The sequence below is a fragment of the Danio aesculapii genome, chromosome 5, assembly GCF_903798145.1.
Source record: "Danio aesculapii chromosome 5, fDanAes4.1, whole genome shotgun sequence".
Classification (NCBI taxonomy): domain Eukaryota; kingdom Metazoa; phylum Chordata; class Actinopteri; order Cypriniformes; family Danionidae; genus Danio; species Danio aesculapii.
This window is the reverse complement of record NC_079439.1, coordinates 66,510,437-66,534,631: the sequence shown is the minus strand read 5'-3', so window position 1 is coordinate 66,534,631 and position 24,195 is coordinate 66,510,437. Positions and strand designations below refer to the sequence as shown.

General features: G+C 34.6%; 1 protein-coding gene across 5 annotated transcripts in view; it reads right to left on the bottom strand.

The window, feature by feature from the left end:
* Positions 1 to 24,195, bottom strand: part of kcnt1b (potassium sodium-activated channel subfamily T member 1b) — a 166,607-nt gene that overhangs the window by 86,033 nt on the left and 56,379 nt on the right. For 4 of the 5 annotated variants that reach the window (XM_056458735.1, XM_056458737.1, XM_056458738.1 and 1 more), the window contains exons 4-5: positions 2,649 to 2,728; positions 2,299 to 2,404 (exon numbers count right to left, since the gene is read on the bottom strand). In XM_056458735.1, the coding sequence (XP_056314710.1) occupies positions 2,299 to 2,404; positions 2,649 to 2,728 (186 nt within the window). Of the gene's footprint in view, positions 1 to 2,298; positions 2,405 to 2,648; positions 2,729 to 16,127; positions 16,167 to 24,195 lie in introns of all 5 variants that reach the window. The other variant, XM_056458740.1, reaches the window with a different exon arrangement.

Sequence of the window (24,195 nt, the reverse complement as noted above, 5' to 3'; positions counted from 1 at the left end):
AATGAATAGTGAATGCCTTATTAACAGGCAGGTAATAAGCCAGTAGTTAGTTAATAGCATGAATTGTGACCTATCCCTCACTGTTTTGATTGCTGCTACTGTAGCTCCTGGCATACCTGCACATAAGTACACACACACACTGCTCTCTTTCTATCACACACACTTTTGACTTATTGCCCAAGAGAAATTTCTGTGACTGGTGCTGAGAGCGACTCTCTAAAAGGACACTTCAGAGAGAGAAGTCTGGACTTGTCCCGAGAGCTGCTCTCATGCTATTTAAGCACAGCTTTAAAGCACCTTGATTCAGGATGCTGCTATTGCCGTTGCCAAGAAATTGAAAGGGCACCTAGGTTACCCCTTTTGTCAGATTTTTGTCAGTCTTTTGTGTCTCCAGAATGTGTCTGTAAAGTTTCTGTTTGTTCTGTAGACTATCGAAAAAATATATAGCTTAAAGGGGCTAATCATTTTGATCTTAAAATGGTTTTTAAAAAAATGAAAACTGCTTTTATTCTAGCTGAAATAAAACAAATAAGACTTTTTCCAGAAGAAAAAATATTATCAGACATACTGTGAAAATGTCCTTGCTCTGTTAAACATCATTTAGGAAATATTTAAAAAAGAAAAGATAAACTAAAGGGGGGCTAATAATTCTGACATTTTATATATATAAAATGTAATATAATATGTAATATTTATATATGAAAATGTTAAAGTACAAGCTATAAAAAATACATATATATAAAAGAGCTGTCTGTACAACCAAAAACATTGTGCGTAAAAGATGAAGCAAAAATTATGATATAGCAGTTAGTTCAGGGGTCTCATTTATAAAACTTCGATATCAAACGATCCAGTGCACTGGAAGAATTTAGTGATTGAGACAGCCCTTAAAAATCAGTGCACTGACTACTGAACAAGAAAGCTGATTAATCTTCTCAATCATCACCCTTGTTCAGTAGTTCACTCTGAATGCTCACGGCCTTAACAGAAGTTCGGAAGTGCGAAATATGAACAACGTGACCCAAATCATCAAACGTATTGACAAACGAGAGACGTTTTTCTAAAAACAATTTGATATTTATTTTTTTGTTGACATGAACAAACATACCTAGACAGGTTATGCTATGACAATCTAGCTAACGTTTATAATTATTTAATGGTTGAAATGTTGCTGGATGCTTTGTATTCATTATTAATGAATAATTAATTAATTCATAACAAATTAATTATTTGTAGCCTCCCGTTTCAACTACCTGACCCGCATGGTCTTTGTTTTACCCATAACCAAATCATAAATAAATAAAGATAAATTACACACAAATTACCACCTGTCAGTCACTTTTTCCGCGGGACTCTGGCATGAATAGGCAGAGTGATCTGTGCAACCCAGGCTCATTCTGAAAACGTAGTCCCGCGGACGTTTCTGGAGACCGCAAATTATGTAGCAGGGGGTATGTATGGCTGCATTTAATTTTTTTAAATAACGCCACGGGGCGGTGTGATGCCGTTCCTTTTTGCGCTTACCAGCTGACCGCTTACCCCGTGTGGAGGGCTTTCCGGCTATTACCAGTTTGTCCAGTTAGCTCGTCGTGTACGTCGGCGGACTTGAGACGCAGAGAGGAGATGACCATGACAATGGGGTTCAAGTCCAGAGAAGAGCGGGTCCAGAAAGCAGGTAAGACAAAAATAGTATCCAAAAAATAAAATGAATAAGAGATGAGAATGTGGTTAAATCCAAAAACGTGGTAAAAATCAGACGAGGGCTTTTCTTTTTTTTCTGGACGGCTTTTGTAAATCGTTGGTTGGCGGGTCAATCGATAAAATTGGTTGGGTTTAGGGAAGGAGGAGGGTGGGTCAGTCGATTGGTCGGCCGGCCAGTCAGTCATCTAGTCATTCAGTCAGTCAGACAGACGTTCGGTCGACAACAGCCTCTTTACGTGAGCGGGTGCGAACGGCACTCGTGAGAGAAATTGAGATATGAAAAAGCACACACAGCGGCTTCTCGTGGATTCCTGAAAAACAAAAACTGCAAAAATATGTACCTCCCAGGATGTACTTCGCGATCTCCAGAAACGTCCACGGGACTACATTTTCAGAATGAGCCTGGGTTAGATCTGTGTCGTCATAATGGCGTCAACAAACTTGGTTGGTAAAAAAGGTGCACAATCAACTGGAACCAACCAACAGTATCTGAGGTTTTCACTGAAATTACTAAGTACAAGCGTGAAAGCGAAAGACACTGACGTTGTGACACGTTACCTGATAGATATAAAAGACTTTTACTGGTCTCTTACTCACCGTGCACATGTGACCTGGTTAGTTGGATCATCTAGCGAGACTCTGATTATGTAGAGCAGGCATGTTAACAACTTTAAGGAGAGGTTGAAGAGGCGTATTCTGAGACCTGCAACACAAATCATGAAGTATAGAGCTTCATATCATCCAAAGGCCATCTGGAAAATGTATTAAAAATAATTTAGTAAACCATCACACTTAAAGTACCACCATAAATCTACACAAACAGTTCAATGTCACCTTTACTGTTAGGATTGAGGCCTTGTGTATATGTGATATGCAGGAACCATAAATGTCTTGAGGTTTTTTTTTATGTCTGCAGGAACACATTGGGTATTGTTCGTTTTACTTACTTGACCTTTGGTTTTTGATGAAGAAGAGCTTCAACCTCTCCTTGAATGTGTTTTCGTTTACGTAAAACTCCACCTGCACCCTGTTGAAAGAAAATAAAGTAAAATGATTAATATGGTTCGTCAATTACTGTTTATGTACATTAGTAGTAAATATATGAGTCTGGACCACAAAACCTCTACCGTTGCACTGGTATATTTGTGGCAATAGCCAAAATAAATACATTGTATGGGTCAAAATGACATATTTTTAGGTAAAGACAAAAATCTTTAGAATATTAGGTAAATATTATGGCTCATGAAGACTTTTTGTAAATGTCCTATAATAACACTGTCAAAACACACTTTTTGCAAATTACTAATCATCGCTAAGCACTTCATTTAGACACTTTTTATTCATTTAGATTTATTTTTAACCCACAGATTTCATGTTTCCAATAGTTATATCTCAAGAAAATATCTTCCTATCACAACAATCCATAAATCAATGGAAAGCTAATTTATTAATCTTTCTGATAATGAATGAATCTTTCAATTAAAAAGTAGTGACACTTATATTAGTTTTGGGGTCCAGGGTCACATGCTGTATACTGTATGTTATATTGTACGACCAAAAACGAATAAAAGAAATAAAAAATTAAAATAATAAACATTTTTAATACTGATGGCATTTAAATATCTTTCAGATTATGTATAAACTTAAAAAAAAAAAAAAGTACAATTTTACAAAAATATTGACTCATAATTAGTTTTGTGATCCTGGGTCACATACAGTATATTGTATGACCCATTTCAGGGTCAGGGTCACATTATATAATAAAACAAATAATTAATAATGATAATAATATTATTAATAATAATAATTACTATTATTATTATTATTATTATTATTATTGTAAATAAATGAACAAACAAATAAATTAAACATTTAATCACAATAAAACAAAACACAATAACAAATAATAATAATAATAATAATAATAATAATTATAATAATAATAATAAACAAATAAATTAAACATTTAATCACAATAAAACAAAATAATAATAATAATAAACAAACAAATTAAACATTTAATTACAGTAAAACATAATAATAATAATAATAATAATAAATAATAATAATAAACAAACAAATTAAACATTTAATTACAGTAAAACATAATAATAATAATAATAATAATAATAATAATAAATGAAAAAAACAAACAAATTAAACATTTAATCACGATAAAAAAAATAAAAATAAAATAATAATAATAATAATAATAATAATAATAAATGAAAAAACTAATAAATTAAGCATTTAATCACAATAAAACATAATAATTATAATAATAATAATAATCAAAAACAAATAAATAAATTGGACAATTATTCACACTTTTTTTGATGCAAATAAATCCAAAATAATTTTTAATACTGATGCCATTTCAAAAGTCTCTGCATTATGCGTCTTTTCGGAGTCAATTCCATAACCTACAGCTGAATGCTCATTGTACATAAAACCAATCCATTGTGCAAATAACTTTTTTCAATCTCCAGATCCATCTTTAAAGATGTACAAGAGCGTTTCAAATCTATCTGGACATCTGACAGGAGACATTAGCAATGGTTCTGCTTCAGATGAACTCTCAGCAGAAGTCAACTTTTCTCGTCTGCATCTGAATGTTTCACAAGGCACGATTTCACTGTCTATATTCCTGAATTTCTAAATATATAAAATCTCATCACATCATGCCAACATCCATCCAGTTCCAAAATCCAGCAATCTACAGGCGTCATGAAATCTGAGGTGTCAACACCTACGCAATGCTGTATTTCATTTAATCACATTGATGCTCATCATGCATATCAATAATAAGATGCTTGTAGAGTGAATCTCCGAAAGAAAACTCAAGATAACGAAGACTATTTCTGTCCAGATGCGCTTTCAGTATTAACACCGACATTTGCGTACAAAAGGTTGCAGTGTGTGCTACATAGTAAGCGATTTCAGCCATTTTGATAACCATGAACTATAAATCCAGAACTCTATTTGACATATCAGCAAACCCAAAGAAAAAATCTACAAAACTGCTGTACATTAGCAGCATATATTTTTGATTGAGCTGTACCAGCTAGTGACACCCTTTTCACAGTAACTGCACACAGAGCCATTTTCGATGCATACTGTGCAAATTCAATGCATTTTACACTTCTATTTGATTGGCAGTATATAATCAGTGCTAATAATCCGCTGTTCCAAAACAATAATACATTTCACCCACTGGAACTAATTATTGACCAATATATCAGTGCATGTCTACAGAATACAGTAGCATCCAAAAAAACTTAAGAGCTGAACACAAGCTGAAAAAGTCCAGCTGCTTCCAAAAAGATTCATTTCAAGAGCATTTCATGAGGTTATATTCACACTACTGTATATCTGCATGCATATTTATAGAACCTACAGTATTATTGTCAAGAAGGCCGTCATGATGTACATTTGACAGTGTTTTTACAGTAGATGCAGCAAATGATGCACAGCAGAGAGAGATTCTCTTGTTTGTGCATTGCGCTCATGGCATTTCTCAGCCAACCTACCTGAATTTCAGTGATATCTGTCAGACATATTTTTAGAGATTTCTAGATAAGGTAACACAAACACACACACACTTTTTAAAATGCAAAAAGTGATTTCTTCTAATGCAATTTTTTTCTACCCAGTCTCTCCCTCTAAAGCTGTGGTTTAGAGTTATTATTTTATTTAATGCATATGCTTTACATTCACTGTAAAGCATGGCTTAAAAGAAATTACTGCTTTCATGCTATGGTTACCACACAATCTAAACAGAAAATATACTGTATGTATTGATGTGTTTTAAAATGTTAAAAAGATAGTTCCCCCAAAATGGTAATTTTGTCCTTAATAACTGATCCTCAACTTTCTTTCTTTGGTTTTGTCTCTTTAAATCATTAATTGTAATTTTTTTTTACCAAATAGGTATACCTGTAGTTATACAAAAATGTGTCTCAAATAAAATCAGGGACTGGACTGGACAATTAATAAAGACAAGCTGAAAAAAACTAAACTAAACTAAACTAAACTAAACTAAACAAAAATAATTTAATTAAATTTAAAAAAAAATGTTTTTAAATAAAAATGTAATAAAAAATATATAAAATAAAAAAATAATACAACAAAAAAATTAAATAAAAATACATTAAAAAGTTAATTAAATTAAATTAATAAAATAAAAACATAAAAATAATAAATTAAATAAAAATAATAATAAAAATATTTTTTTTAAAAGATAATTAAATTAAATTCTATGAATAAAATAAAAAAAATATTTTTTTAAATAATAAATGTAATAAAATTTATAAATAAAAATAAATAAATAATAATTAAATTAAAATAAATTAAGAAACAAAAAATAATAATATAACAAAAAATGTATTACATAATTTAAATTAAATATTAAAATTAAATTTAAATTAAATTAAAAATATAAAATTAAATAAAAAATTCAATTAAATAATATAAATAAAAATTAATAAATTAATAAATTAATAAAAATATTTTTAAAAAAGTTCATTAAATTCAATTTAACTAATAAAATAAAAAATAATACAAAATAAATTAAAATATACATTTTTTATTATAAAATAAAATAAAATATTGTAAACAAATACATTTTCATATTTGCCTCACATGTATTTGCATTTTTATATAATCAAATCTACTACGATCTACATAAATGTCTTTGGTTACACAATTGAAACACTCTTATCAGCTTCATGTATTTTCCAACATAACCAGCCTCTCTTCTAATTACACCACTAATGCCCATTTCTGACTGGCGGTGCATTTTATATCATGAAGCTTAACACAAACAATTTTAACTGCCCTTAACAGCTGCAATCACTGTGGTCTGTGTTCACTATAGGGATCATAATACGGAGAATGTTTGCTATTAGTGATGTCACAGGCATCATCCTAATGGTAGACTAGAGAATCCCAAAAGCCCTTTACATTCGCTGAGGGCAATGCATGATGTATATTGCAGGCAGTAATTATAAGTATAGAGAAACAGAGAAAGAGAGAGAGAGAGAGCAATCCAAGAGAACGGCTATTGTTTCCAGCTTCCTCTGCTCAGTCTCTATGGTGATGCCTTTAAAACAGGCTCTGGTGACACATTTATGCTACTGTACATGCTTGCAGAGCTGAGGACTGTTTCGTCGAAGGTAATATAAGTTTGCAGTCATAAACCGCTGACCAGAGTGATGCATTAGAATCAAACAAACAAACAAACAAAAAAGCTTCTTGGCATAATACCAGCAGGAATTTCACTTACAGATTGCTTATGGATGTACTTTTCTACAGATTCGCACATACATATACATGAGCAATATCACATGAGTAGCAGTGCGATATGGCTGTATATCAGTTCTCGTGCCTTAGTGTCCCACCAGTGCTGATATACAGCCATTTTGCACTGCTACAAGTGTGATATTGCGTTTATGCATCAGTTCGATGGTATAATCGTGTATACAAAATAGAAAATCAAACATGGAGAGTCTAAAAACCCTTTTGTATTGGGAACTACTTTCTTCCACCATTCATTCACATCTACAGCTGACCGTCAGAACAGCAGAAGCCGTTATTAATTCACCAACGTCACTTTAGAGCTAGTGTTTGATAGATTCTCTAGCGTAATGTCTAAAGTGATGACAAAACAGCTGATTTTTCTGAGATTTTAAGATTATAAGGTTGAAGGTGACAGGAAATGCCATCAGTCTACATCAGACTAAGGAGATCTCTCCTTACAGTATTACAGTCTATTACAGACTACAGTATTTCTCTGTTGCAATCAGGATATCACAATAAGTACCTCGAAGAAAGCAGCGCAATCGCTACCAGACTGCTGTTGTGTTTGTGATAAGGAAAAACACTAAACACATGCGGGCATTTCTTCTTTCTTTCTGCCACACATTCCTCATATGCGAGTCCCGTCTCACACTCAATACATTACAGTTATATGGTATAAATACAGCACTGCAACATACAAAAGAGAGAGATCGACTTAGAACTCACTTAGCGGTTTAATAATGATTTGATCAGCTGTGGTTAGTAATTAAGCTGTTTTAATCTTCTAAGGGCTCATTATGCGGTCTCTGTCGCCATCTTGTAAATGGACAACCTCAACCGTCTTTTGGTCTACTCTGGCAGGCTAATGGGCGCCGAAGCGCTAACCTAATTAACCTAGTTAAGCCATTAAATATCACTTTAAGCTGTATAGAAGTATCTTGAAAAATATCTAGTGAAATATTATTTACTATCATCATGGCAAATATAAAATAAATCAGTTATCAGAAATGAGTTATTAAAACTATTATGTTTAGAAATATGTTGAAAAAGTCTTCTCTCTGTTAAACAGAAACTGGGAAAAAAATAAACAGTGCGGCTAATAACTCAGGGGAGCTAATAATTCTGACTTTGACTGTGTGTGTATACATACACACACACACACACACACACACATATACATATATATATATATATATATATATATATATATATATATATATATATATATATATATATATATATATATACACACATACATGTGCATATGAAAGCATCAGCCAACAGAAACACACACACACATGCAGACACTAGATTTATGAGGACTTTCCATAAGTATAATGTATTTTATACTATTCAAAATACGTATTATATGGCCTCTACCCCTAAACCCAACCTTCACAAGAAAACTGTGGCATTTCTTTTGTCAAAAGACTCCGTTAAGTATGATTTTAACCCTTGTGCACTGTTCAAATGTACTATCCTTTTGTTATGTTAAGGATGAAAACATCCACTGAATTAAACTGCTGTGAAAATGCATCAAAATAACATTTAAATCTAAATTGTTTAGAAAATTACAGGATTTTACTTTTTAATTGTCATGATCACAAATGATGTCACTGATTTGGTTAAAAAATAAACACATACAATGATGTATTTTCAATTTAAAAAGTAATTGTGGACTGTATTTTTTAACCTTTTATCACAGTCTTGGACATGTGAACGATTAGTAACAACATTGGCTTTGATGCATTGTTACATTTTCATTTTTTCTGCCTAATTTACTGTTGGTGGCTGTTTTTGCCCCATTGACGTCCATTATAAACACATTTGATTGTCTTTGTTTTTGTTTACTCCATGTAGTTCTGAGAGCTGAGATGCAAATTTTGATTTCCTCAGTCACATCAAGGTAAGTGCGTAAAGGTCACTCATACACTTTCACACACACACAGGGGCGTAGTGGATATTTTAAAAATGGGGGGGGGGGGGGGGGGCAGCTGTATGAAATCCAAAAGTTTACCTTCATATAATTATTAATCCCCGGTTTCTAAATGGTCTGTCTCTAAAAGTGAGGGGGACATATCCCCTGTGCCCCCTGGTTGCTACGCCCCTGCACACACATATACACACTTTGCTGTTATACTCCATATAAATCCAGAAACTAAGCTTTTTTTAAGGGTTAAATGGTCAATGGTGCAATCTGATGATCAACAGTAAAAATTATAAATTTGACCTCTTTCCAACAATCAAAGCTGCATGATCATATGGTGTCATAGTTTTGTAATCAAAAAAAGTGGTTATAATGGAAGTCAAAAGGGCTTAAACAGCCACTATAAGCAAATTAGGAAAAAAAAAATAGAAATCAATTAAAAACAATGTTTTAAAGGCAATGTACAAGACTTTGATAAAAGCTAAAAAAAATCCAGTCCACACTTACTTTTATATATTGAAAATACGTCATTTTGTGTGTTTTTTCACCAAATCAGTGACGTCATTTATGATTTTGGCAATTAAAGAGTTCAAATCCTGTAATTTTCTAAGCTATTTAGTTTTGATCAGGACTGAGGTTGATTAACAGATTTATGCAAAACAAATTGAAAAAAAAAATTCTGATGCATTTTTACAGCAGTTTAACTCAGTGAATGTTTCATCTCGAACATAACAAAGGGTAGTAAATTTGCCCAAAGTGTATCATTGAAGGTTTTTTTTTTCTCAAAATAATCTCAAAATTCTCCTATTTTTCTAAATATGTGTGAAAATAAGATTTGTCAGCAAAAATCATTCTGCTAGCTGAAACACAGAAAACGTTGTTGCCAAATTAGGACTCAAAATCAACCCAGAGTGGATGAAAACATCCCCAACAGTACATAAGAGTTAAACATTTTGAATTGAGGACACAATGTCCTCATAAACCACCTTAACAAAGTACAATTACATCATACCCATGCCATTATACAATTGTGTGCCCTCGTAAACCACATAAACAAGTCCACAGCACACACAAACTCGAAACTTGTCCGCAAGTCTTCACTGTGCCGGAAATAATTGCCCTGGCTGATTGTCAGACATTAGACAGGACTGAAATGATAATTGCAAGGAAATCCATAACACTTGGTGCCAACATAGAACAATAGAGCTAGTCAATAACAGCTGAACTGATAGTAGTTCAGTCTCTGTAAAAATCTGTATTCTCTTGATTCCGGCAGCCCCAAATATACCTTCAGTCCACCCACGCTCGCCAGCTCTCCAACAGACAGATCCTCTATTCATAGTGCGAGGAGCATAAATATTGAAGGCTGTGTGCTCGTGTCAGCCTACTTTACAGAGCAATCCATGGGAACAAATGTTAAAAGTAAGAATGGGGACATTCGCATTGCTGTGTAAACCAAGAGACCGCAGTGCTGGAGTACAAAATAAATAATAAATCAAAACATTCATTGTTGTAACAGAAGCAAGAGCTGAGAATCATGGGTAAATAGTATGATAGATGATATAGTAGCACAAGTTAGCTACTGTACATGTTCTCTGCATGCTTTAGTTTCTTTCTACAGTGGCAAGAGAGCTTAAAAGCTGAGTTATACTTTCGTCTGGCATCGCGAAAATATAGTTCTATAATGTAAGAAATGTATTAGAAAGAAATGTGGAGGATGTGACAAGATGATTGTCAGGGCATGTAATCAAGCAACCAAACGGTCCGTTAATGAGGCAGTAATTTGTCCTAAAGCATGCCTTCTCAAAAGTATGTACTTTTTCTACACAAAAATAGTACATACTGTAACGAATTTGGCCGATCAGACACATACTTATTTTGCCTTATTCAACAAATGCGTCAGCAAACGAAAAGATGGTCAGTTGTAATCTAATTCCAAGATATTTACGACACAAAGGAATGTGCTCACAGCACTGGACACACAGAGACCTGGTCAAAACTTCTATAAGCTCCTTAGATCGATGCTTTTTAATGTAAACTTTTATTCTCTCTATGTGTAATCAGGGGCCTCATGTACGAATACTTGCGTTGGATTCATACTAAAACATTGCGTGCATATGCAGTAAAAAAAATCAGATGTATGAAACAGTGCGTACCGTGAACGCCACGCATATTCTCTTTGTACATCCGAATTAACGTTAAACTGAGCGCACGTGCACGAGCGCAAATCCACTCCCTGCCTCCTCCCCCTAATAAATATGGTAATGACTGTACTTTGGCAAAACCAAATGAAAAAGCAATGGCAAAAGCAAGCAAAAAGAGAAACTTTGAACAGAATGTGAATTGGAGGTGCTCTTTTCGGTGGTAGACCAGAGATAAACGGTGTTATTTGCAAGTTTGTCCTCCAGAATTAATAACAAAAGAAAAGAGTGGGAGAGTTTAGCTGAAGCTGTTAACGCAGTGGGGTCTGAACATCACACTGTAAGTGAATTAAAAAAGAAATAATGCAATGTAAAGGTGTAAAATAGTGTCCCGTTTGATTGACAGAGATAAAATAACTAAAGAGAGCAGATTTCAGCAGCGTGAGTGGCGTAACTTGTAAAGCGGATGGCAACATGTTTGACACTATCAATCATGAACCCGGTTCGAATCCAGCGTCTGATGAACTCATTCTTCTTTTTTCCCCCTCTACATATCCGATTTTGCCTACTCTTCATCACGAGGAAGACAAGTAGGAATCATTAATAAGTGTGTGTATTATATTAAGTGCATTTGAGCATCACAAATTATTTGCACATTTATTGAATGGAAATGTTTCTGATTCATGTATGCAAATTCATCTTCAGATGGCGCCTTTATAGCACGGCTCAAAGATACTTTGTAGGGTGCAATTTAACATAATTGCCTCTAGGAGTTGCCAATGGAAATAAAACAAACACACACAAGAAATACGCCAGACAAGAAGTTGGCATGGACCAACGCACATTCTCACGTTCATTTCATCGTTAGTAAATCCAAATGTGAACGTTAAATCTGATGTACGCAAAGTTTTTGTGCGTACACAGTGTTGATACATGAGGCCCAAGGTGTTTTGCAACATTTCTCTTGCTCCTGTATTAATATTATGGTTTTAATACTTCTGCAACCAATGTTTAACTCTACCACAGCTAAACAAGATCATAGATAGTTCATGTTTGATGTCCCTGCAAAGCTAATTTGGCGTACTGAACGATTGCTTACATTTGATGTTAATGCATGTGCAACACATTAACATTTTAAGAAACTTGAACATTTCTGCATCAGTTTACCCCAAAAATGCCTCTATGCAAATGACCACACTGTGAAACCAAAGTTAAACTTCTCATTGGTCAACTTAGCCCAGGAAGGTGGGTACAAACCATCCTTATAAAAGCTACTAGCCTAAGGCCCCACCACAGGCCAGAGGAGAATTCCCAAGCTAGAAGAAGACTGCAGACCAGAGAAAGATTTGAACCCAACACGGAAAGACTCCAACGGTCTTGTTCTTAATCTTGTCAGTGTGGTCAACTGTGGTTTATTTAGGTGAAAATGTTCAGCTTTTTATGTTACACCTTTTATGCTCTCTCATATCACAGTATGTGCTTATAGCTGCTATTGTTTATTATTCCATAACAGTGGCGCCCCCAGAAAATTTTCTTAGGGGTGGACATTTGAAGCCACACCAAAGGGGTGGTACACAAAAAAAGAATGAATACATTGTAATGTTATATTTTTGTTTCTGGTAAATGAAATACTGTGGTTTTAATTCATTTAATTACTCTTAAAATATTGCTATTTATTCCTTGAAATAATTCACCAAGTACATGTGCAAACCAAATTGAAATCAATATGTAATTTAAAAAACACAGACAACTGAACAAACTGAATAAAAGGCATTCCTTTATACACACACTCACTATAAAGACCCTAATAAAATAATTTATCCATATTCCTTTTGAGCCACAATATTATTCAAACTGTTTTTTTTCTATTGATGTATCTTTTTGCAAAATACATCCACAAAATCATTGAGATTTTTGCCCTTCTTTGTCAACCAGCAAAACAATGAAGGTGCTAAATAAACTCGAGTCTGAAAAGCTAATTTTAAAATGCATTTATTTGTTTTTTAGAATTTGTGGTCAGATAAAACACAATTTTTCATTTAAAAAATACAAATTTTTTAATAAAAAGTGTACACTCTCGTAAACCCAAAGTCATGTTTCGTCTCTTGTTGTCAAACAATACTAAACAAATTATGTTAAAAGAACTTTATCCTTCATTAAAAAACAAAACAAAAACGTGAACATGAAATTGTTGTGGTAAAGTCAGTTTATCTGATGTGCTTGAATGTCAGCGGTTCATCCCCGAGGTGCAGCCAGAATAACAGTCAAACATCTGTTCAGCGCATGATTAAAGGGGGAGGGGCAGTGAATCAGCAACGTCGGTGGCGCCAATCAATCCACAATAATTTAGTGGACATTTAAATTAATATCAACAGTAAAATCATATTGGGGTGGCCATAGGGGTTAGGGGTAGTTTACATAGGGGTGGTCGTGGCCTGATATTTAATCTTTACCAGCACATGTAACCTCATGATAGAAAGTAATTCTGTCTATCCACGTTCATAATAGTCCGAAAGTGGATCATAATAAACCATGGCTGTTTGTTCATGTTTTAGCTAGGTTGCTGAAAAAATCATTTGCTCCTATATTTTGTCATGCTTCACTCTCATGTTTGTCCATTTCTGAAAGTCAGAAGCGCTTCAATAATCAAGTGCACTTTATTATCATCAGCTCAAGAAGTTCATTATTTCACAATAGACGCACAGCGAGAAAGTGAAACCGCTCACGCTTTAGACGGCCTTGTAAACAACTACAGGGCGCCAGGTAGATTCTGCTCTAAATTTTCAATTTATTCGGTTTATATATAAGTAAGGTGCTAGTGGCGACTTGACTCCCAGTTTGAGGCCCATGTCTATATTCTATTGTCCTGTCAAAATAAAGATTACCCTCGCCCCCCCAAAAATAATAATAATAATAATAAGACAGAAATTATTTATAATACAATATTCACTATGATTTTAATTAGGGCGATACAGTGGCTCAGTAGCCTCAAAGAAAGAAGGTCGTTGGTTCGAGTTCAGGCTGGGTCAGTTGGCATTTCTGTGTGGAATTTGCATGTTCCTCCGGGTGCTCTGGTTTCGCCCACAGTCCAAAGGCATACACTGTAGGTGAATTGGATGAACTGAATTGGTCGTAGTGTATGAGTGTGTGTGTGAGTAGCTATGTTTACATCCAAAAATGCTAATTAATTTTATAAGTAAAACTGGATTATCGTATAAAAGACGTGCGAATAAAGCAGCGTTTCCATCCAATGAGTCAAAGCAAACAAAATTGTCACTTCCTGATTAACTGGCGCTAAATATCAAGAGTAAGAATGGAATTTGCTGCGGTAGGAGAAGCTGCGTCAATCTTTTCCTTATTTAATAAATAACTTGTGTCTAAGAAGGTAGTCCTGATACACAATGAACGATTGGTGGCGTTTGCTGAGCACAGACACTCTTGATTCTGGAGGTAATAAATAATATAATAACACTAATACTGGCGTTTTAGAATGACCAAAACAGCATTTCAGATGCTTTACAGGGTGGTCAACCTGCTGGTGTGTCTATTCACACGTTTATTATCATCACATGATCACTTATAGCAAAGTCACATGACTTATTTTAACGCGCACACTGGAATTTGTTCGGTAAAAGTGTTTTTATTGTAGTTTATGCGCATCTTTTCTTATTGAATAAAAAGTTTATCCTACTCAGTTATGCGCATCTTAGCATTTCCATCAACCGTTTTTTTATGCGCATATCCAAAATAGGTGGATGGAAACATAGCTAATGTGAGAGTGTATGGGTGTTTCCCAGTACTGGGTTGCAGCTGGAAGGGCATCTGCTGCGTAAAACATGTGCTGGATAAGTTGGCGGTTCATTTCGCTGTGGCGACCCCTGATAAATAAGGGACTAAGCTGAAGGAAAATGAATGAATGATCTCTTTTATCTTTGTCATGATGACAGTATATAACATTTTACTAGATATTTTTCAAGATACTAGTATTCAGCTTAAAGTGACATGTAAAGCCTTAACAAGGTTAATTACATTAATTAGGCAAGTTAGGGTAAATAGGCAAGTCATTGTATAATGACGGTTTGTTCTGTAGACAACCGTAAAAAAATTGCTTAAGGGGCAACTAATTTTGACCTTAAAAAGGTGTATAAAAAATCAAAACTGCTTTTATTCTAGCTGAAATAAAACAAATAAGACTTTCTCCAGAAGAAAAAAACATTATAGGAAATACTGTGAAAAAATCCTTACATTTGGCAAATATTTGAAAAAATAAAAATAATTTAGCTATTTTGGGCTAATAATTTTGACTTCAGCTATATATCAGAATCAGATCAGCTGCCCTCATGAAGCACATTTAGTAGTGGCGGATGTTGTGCAACTGCATGTCATGATTGTGGTTAGTATGTAAGCAGCAAACAATACATTTTTATCTACATCGTTTTCAGCTTCCTGTCTCTAAAGGCTTTCTGATTCAAATCAGGTTGTGAATATATAAATGTTGTTGATGCATCATGTGTAACTGCTCTATATTCTAACAGAATAATACAGTATATATTAACTATATATATATATATATATATATATATATATATATATATATATATATATATATATATATATATATATATATATATATATATATATATATATATATATATATATATTGAGTTGTGAGTGCTCTTTGACCCATAAAGAGCAAGAAGTTCAAACCAGGGCACAGGTGCTCTTTTAAAATGCAGTTGTGCCACAGTACATCTCCATCCTCTGAAGGTCACCGCACACATTTCCAGCAGTGACTCATGATTCACTCTTTGTCAGAAAGAGTGAATCTAAAAGAGTTTATCTGTACTAGTTAATAATCCTCTGTAAGTAAGGATGGCATTTATTTGTCACCATCATTCTCTGATTTCCTCGGCTAAATAATTCACTGTGGATAAAAGCATGGACTAAATATAAATGATTCTCACGATTCTCCTGTCCAAACAGGGGTGACGATACCAATAAAAGCCGATTTCACTCTCCACGAAACGCTAAATGGATATCACGTTCCCACTCTGACTTACTGTGCATTGGTTGAATCCATACTGTACTCCTCTGTGTACCTGGACAGAGCAGACATGGTGACACAGAAGGGAGAGATTTCAATAAAAGGAGGACGCATGCAAGTTAAAAACATGCAAAAAACATGCTGGACAAGACTGGATTGAGCGCAATCTTTCAGAAGAGCACTGAAACAAGATTTCAGTGTGTGTCGTTGTGCTTTGACACACAGCGTTTTCACATTGTTTTTAGCTGGTGACATTTTAAAAGTGGCATTTGAAAGCTTCGAGCTGGATCTGCAATCTGGAGATTTCATCGGCACAAGGTTGCTCTGTGTGGCCATTTATTCGACACAACAATGGATGATCATGACATGGACCGCATGGAGGTTAGATCACGACTGCATTATCACAATTTGTTCAGACATGGAGGTGGAAATGCATTTAAAAAGCACAATATGTATGATTTGTTTCATTAACATATCCAAAAAAACAGTAGTGTTATATCTATACTGCTCAAAAAATATATAGGGAACACTTGGAGTTACATTGTGTTGTCTAAGTGTTCTCTTTATTTATTTTTTTTACATTTGTACTTGGATTAACCCAAATGTTTCAAAGATTGTGCCTGTTTCACACCGCAAGAGTGAGCAGAGGATATCTTATAGGAGATTGGAGCTTTCATACTGCATGAAGAAGCAGTACGTCAGAGCCAAGCATGAGCATCGCTGAAGCAGCAATGGTGCGATAGTTTCGTCACTGGGTCTATTTTTGCCACGCTGCTTATGCTCAATTAAAGTGACAGGGCATTGATAAGGACCAAAAACACATTGAATGACAGTTAAACATAGCAATTTTACCCAATAAATACATCAATACATTTTTTATATATTCAATTAAACTAATTTAAATGATTAAAAACAGCAACAAATATTTATTTGGGCACGAAAACCAAATTTAAAACAATTTTAGAATTAGTTTTGCCTAAGTTGCAAATTAGTATAATCATGTGTAAATCTCGTTATAATTATATTGCATAAATATCAATACTATAGGCCTACATCGTGCTGACAATCAAAAACAAGATGACATGATATCACAGGCGATTTTCTTCTGACCGAGTGCACCTGAAAAGACACGAATGACACTCCTCGTAGAGCTTGAGAAGCATACAGTTCTTTAGGACCTATATCATTTGTAAAATAAAGACTTGCATGTTAAAGAAACAGCAGAGGAGGACTTTGTGCAGACAGATAGATAGATAGATAGATAGATAGATAGATAGATAGATAGATAGATAGATAGATAGATAGATAGATAGATGTTACATATGTACATATGTACATATGTATATATATATATATATATATATATATATATATATATATATATATGTGTATATGTATATATATATATATATATATATGTGTATATATATATATATATATATATGTGTATATATATATATATATATATATGTATATATATATATATATATATATATATATATATATATATATATATATATATATATATATATATATATATATATATATATATGTAATCTTCTGTAAGGGAAGGCTTCACTCTTATTAATATCATAATGATGTTATTAAAAAATCATCAATTTAAGTTAATAGATGCACATTTCAGAGGGGCTGTGTTTTATGGCAGGGGTAACAGCCTTTTATATACAGACGTCGGCACACAGTGAGTTTAGGAAGTCGACAAAGCTAAAGTTTAAATAATATGATGACGATCTTATTTTGACTAAGCATGGCTCCTGATAGATATTTTTGTATGAAGCAGAAAGGAGGGATGAAGTCAGGGAGTTTAGACTTAATAAACCTAATTCTTGGCCATGAGTCGGGTCTAAGACAACATACAACAGATAATTCTATACAACATATTTTTTGTGTTCCATACAATCTATAGAATTTAATTCTAATAAAATTAATATTTATTCATTACTTTTCCTTTGCCTTAGTCTCTATTTTAGTGGTCGCCACAGCGGAATGAACCACCAACTGTTCCGGCAGATGTTTTACGCAGCGGATGCCCTTCAACACCCCCACACCCCCACAGACACACTATGGCCAATTTAATTAATCAATTCCTCTATAGCGCATGTGTTTGGACTGTAGGAGAAACCAGAGCACTTGGAGGAAACCCACGCCAACACGGGGGGAACATGAAAACTCAACACAGAAACATCAACTGATCCAGCTGAGACTTGAACCAGCGATCTTCTTGCTGTGAGGCCACAGTGCTAACCACTGAGCCACAATGCTGTCCTGAAATTAATATATGCTAAAGATTTCTTAAATGATCTTAGCATATCACTTCAGTTGCGTCATTGTTTTCCAGTCACATTTAGAACAGATATTTTTCTTTTATTTATTTAGAATAGAATATTTGTATAATAGTAATAACACTCTAATTTGTAATATAAAAAGTATTTATAAAAATAATATATTTATAATTTGTATTTATTTATAAATTAATTGGGGAGTGGCTTGGTATGGGGCATGGCTTAGGGATATGGGCGGGGCTAAAATTCTCACTTCAAGCTAAAATCAAAAGTTGGCAGGGCAGCCCTGATGTAATGAAGACCACAACTTCCTTGATTCCACACTCAGTGATCAAAATATGCCTTTGTTTGTTGTCGCATATGCACCCTCAAATGGCAGAAATTATATATTGTGTCTTTAATGACTGATGATGATTATCACAGCAAAAATTGGTGTAGACGATTGTCAAAGTGTGACACAACAGAACATGTAAAAACAATATCTTACACCGACAAGCAAGAGAAATGAGCATTCCTGAAGGAACAGGCTGAGTGAATAAACGAGCAGCGTTTTCTCTCTGAATATATGGGCCAAATATTCTGTGTGAATGGATTGTATTAAATATTCCCTCAGTGTGCTGTGGTGAGCAGTGCAGTATTTCAGCTGAACAACCGGAGGTCTGTGAAGGGCTCATTACACTGTAGAAGACAATACAGTATAGCCGATCAATTTTACTGGCAGAAATTTATATGATGCGTCCCAGAATTATATAACCCCAAACTCCAAAAGACCGCTGTGTGTGTGTTTTATCACCTGGGACTCCAACTTGTGCATTGATTGCAGTTTTTTAAATCACAAAAATCTTCTATCATGTAGTTAATAATGTTTTCATCACCTAAATACATAACAAATGCCACTAAGATTTTTGATTATGCTCTTCCTCTCTGCTGTATGCTATACTCAACCATGAATCTCATGAATAAATGCATGTTTCTCTATTCCAATATAGGCTAGTAAGAAGTGCAGTCAGCTTTCCACTGATATTAAGTAGATAAAACACAACAAAACATTTGATTAAGCGGTCTTTACATGCAGTCTGCTAGCAATCATGTCATGGTGAATAGAGATAAAAATTTTGTCCAATACCGATAACTGATACAGATGCAGATCGATACACATGTTTATCTTTTTGAGTCCAAAAAGCAACCATAAGCAAGTGGAAAATAAATACAGTGGATGCGTGATCTTTTAATCTTATTTGCAGAAAGATTTCTAAATCCTTATTTCCCAAAGTCATTGTAGTCCTTTTTATTCATGGTGAAAACTTCCAACAATACTGACATCTTGTTTTCCTTTTAGCAAGAACTTTAGCATCAAAAGTGGAATCCAGAAATCATCATTAATTTATGGGCCAATCAGGGGTGCGTTTCCCAAAACCATCATTAGCCAACTAAGGTCACAAGTTCTGTCGTTACAAAGTTCGTTTTCCAAATCCGACACTCCAACGAACATTCGCAAACTGCGTCGCAAACTTGAGCACTTGAAACTTCACCTCTGGAGCTGTAATTAGAAACATAGTTCCTGGTTGTGTTCTATTCCCACTTATCCCCCCCTATGCCCTATTCATTTAGAACATTCTAACATTCAAAGTTGGAATTATTAAAAAAAGTCTTCACTCTTAGGTGTAATTTGCTTTCAAACTTTTTTAAAGTTCAGTTTTAGCGATCTTCATGTTTACAATTGTGCTCCCTTCGCAGTGCACTTTGAAAACATTGATATCATTTTGAACACAGCCTCATGGTGAAAGCTATAGGTGACCTATTATTAAAAGCGGAATTTATGCTACGTCCCCAAAGCTTGTAAAAACAAACAAAAAAACATGGCATACGTTAATGCTTTTAATATATAGTGGATTATTTATTAAGTATCTGTACTCTATGACATGGACCTGTTGGTTACAACTTTCTGCTATGGTGTACATGTGTCAAATTGTAAAAAGTAAACTTTCAAAAAAAAAAAAAAAAAAAAAAAATTTATATATATATATATATATATATATATATATATATATATATATATATATATATATATATATATATATATATATATATATATATATATATATATATATATATATTAATACATTAATATCATTATTAAAGTAAACATATTTATAATAAATAGCCTCATTATTTATTTATTTACATGATGTATATATGATATTAGAATATGTGTTAGCTTTTGTAAGTGTATTTTTTTTGTTTTAGAATAGACCATGTAATATTCTCAATAATATTAGTAAAGCAAACACAGGCCCTATATGTGCCATTCACATATATTTCAATTAATATGGAAAACGAGCATGTTTTTCCCAAAACTAATATTGGTGGGTTTTTCTCTAATGAAGTTGTTACTCCACCCCATTTAGAGCAGCATTATGGGCGTTTTACGTTCTAACTAACATGGTTCAAGTGATTGATCTGCAACAGAGAAACTGGGGGTTTTGGAAAACACTCATCACTACATCGTTCTTTTCCCAAACGATGCATCGTACTATGATAGTTTAGACGCAAGTTACGTCGTTGTTTGGGAAACGCACCCCAGGCTGGTAATTGATTCATTAATTCGTTCATTTTCCTTTAGCTTAGTCACTTGTTTTCCACTGGTCACCACAGCAGAATGACCCACCAACTATGTTTTACACAGCGGATGCCCTTCCACAACCCAATACTGGGAAACACCCATACACTCACACATTCGGCTAATTTTAGTTCACCCAATTCCCTTATAGCGCATGTCTTTGGACTGTGGGGGTAACCGGAGCACCCGGAGGAAACCCATGCCAACATGGGGAGAACATGCAACTGGTCCAATCGGGACTCGAACCAGCCACCTTCTTGCTGTGAGGCGATAGTGCTAACCACTGAGCAACCATGCCACCCCCAGGCTGGCAATAATATTTAAAATAAGCATTTATAGGATGATACTGATATGGCCTCCAATATATTGTGAGAATATAAGAAATGCTACATGAACAGCCACACATACAGACGTAGACAAAAGTGTTGGTACTTTTCCACTAAATAAAAAACAGTGGTTACTAGGCATGGGATAATAACCGTTTTCAAGGTATACTGTGGTTTGGAAAAGTAAAGGTCTAAAACCGTCAACTTTTTCTGCTGTACCATTCCTATGGTATATGTACGATTTTTTATTTATGTTTTTTTTAGGACAAAAAAACTCCAAAAAACGATTTTTTATTTATGTTTTTTTTAGGACAAAAAAACTCCAAAAAACTTTTAGGACAGTATCTCCAGCAGAAAAGATATCCAAAGATGCTGTTTTAAATTGTAAAGAAATCTGTGTTTTAGAAACTAATGACAGCAGAAATCAATGACTGATTTGAACTATTTAGCCTGTCATGCTTAATGTTACAAAATATTTTAAATGTTTCTCAAATTAAAATATATTGTGTTCAAAGAGGAAACAAGTTTTTGTTTTTTACCCAGACATTTAAAAAGAATATACTCAGTCCCTGTATCTATGTTTACACCAAGCGGCAACCTCCCGCTCTCCCTCGGAAAGCCAATACAGAAGTAGCTGAAACTGCAATTCTGCAGTTTACAGCCTGGAACAAAGAACGATTTTGGTTCATAAAGCTAATATTACCCTTCATGATAACTGTGAGGGGCTGAATTTTTTTAATAACTCATCCGTTTCTTTTATATTAGGCTATATTAAGTTTGCATAATTAAGGCCAAAATTTCAGTACCGATTAGTATCAAATTCCAGTATCGTGACAATCCTCTGTTCACGTTTATTATTTCAATATAAGTTTCAAGCTTAAAACATTTATTGAGCAATTATTCTGATGTGCTTCTTTTCCGTGAAACAAAGGAAGAGGAGATTTAATAATGTACTGGCTGCTGTTTTAAGTGAAGTTTATTTCTAAACTAATTTCGAGAGGATCACGTGATTAGGATTGAACACGGCAGGTTCTGCATTAACTATGTATAATCCACCAATCAGACGATTCCTAACCCACTATAAAGAGCCAGCGTTTCTCACTACAGTAATCTTCGAAGAATCTCCCCTTCCACCTCTACTCCTCCACCTTTCCCTTCATAGGGCGGCACGGTGGCCCAGTGATTAACACTGTTGCCTAACAGCAAGAACGTTACCGGATCTAGTCCTTTAACAGGCCGGCTGTTGATTCTGTGCGAAGTTAGCATGTTCTTCTCGTGCTCACGTGGGTTTCCCCCCGGGTTCTCCGGTTTCCTACCACAGTCCAAAAAACGTGCACCATAAGTGAATTGATCAATCTAAATTTAGCACTACAGTCAAAAGCATATCTCTTCACACCAATCATTACTGTCATCAGCTCTTATTAAAACTTGGGGAGTTCTCGAGACCTATACCTGAGCTCAGAGCTCTGCTCTCGCCCTGCAAATGGCAGGGAGCCCAGGGCTCAAGGACCTTTGAGCTCAGGGCTCTCTCCCAGGACAGCAAGCAACTTGCTTTATAATCAATCATCAGCTAAGTGTGAACTCTAGAAATTACAACCAATACAGTCTAGAGCAAAAGCATCAAAAGCTTCACTAATTACACAATACATTATGTTCTCCCCGTGTTCATGTGGGTTTCCTCCAGGTGCTTCAGTTTCCCCCACAATCCAAAGACATGCGCTATAGGTGAATTGGGTAAACAAAATTGGCCGTAGTATATGAGTGTTTGTGTGAATGTGAGAGTGTATGGGTGTTTCCCAGTACTGGGTTACGGCTGGAAGGGCATCCGCTGCCTAAAACATATGCCAGAATAGCTGGAGGTTCATTCAGCTGTGGTGACCCCTGAAAACCAGGGACTAAGCCAAAGGAAAATAAATGAATGAACACACCATGTTCTCCAATCTAAGCATTTTATGATGGCCTCTGTCAGTGACCATCCCAGCCGTCATTCACTTTCATTACCTATAAAAAAAAAGCAGTCAATAATGTTCTGTTTTCCACAGAAGATATAAAGTAATTGAGGATTAGTAGAACACGATGGTGAGTAATTGATGAGAATTACGCTCTAAACTATCCTGTAATGGCTCGAAAATGGAGTAAAGCATCTGTTCTGAAGTTACGGGTTTACATTCATCACGGCAGCAAATTAACAAGGACTGTTAAAGCAGCGGTCTCAGCTGTATGGATTCCTGAGACCAAATAATTGGCTAAAACTCCTTGTGCCGCCGCCTCGTCCAAGAATCTGTCAAAACTCAAAACGAGCACTTTATTCTAAAGGGAACTGATTCCACTAACATCTCCAGAAAATCAGATAGCAGCCAGCCGGCCGATCAAATTAAGGAGCCACATACAGTGCGGTTTGAGAACAGAACAAAAGTGTAGGATTGATTTTAGCAATCTTCCCAAAACAAAAGAACCACAGCACTATCCCAACAAACACACTCCCATTATACTGATTGCTGTGAGTCTGGTAGATTTTTAGCGCAATACAACACTTGTGTTCACAGTTACCACATTATCATCTACTGTAAATCCCAGTAACATCTGGGACATCTTTATAAAGCTTCACACAACCATTATCCAAAAAGCACGTCTAACACTTTGTTCCAAATAGTCACAACATGTACACTTTGATAGAGGTAAAATTAGATACAGAAATAACGTTTCAAGATCAAGCTGATTCATTTAAAGGAATAATTCACTCAAAAATTACAACTATGCCTTCTTTTAAAGCCTGTTTCTTTCTTCTGTTGAACACAAAAGAAGATATTTTGAAGAATGCTGTTAGCTGACACC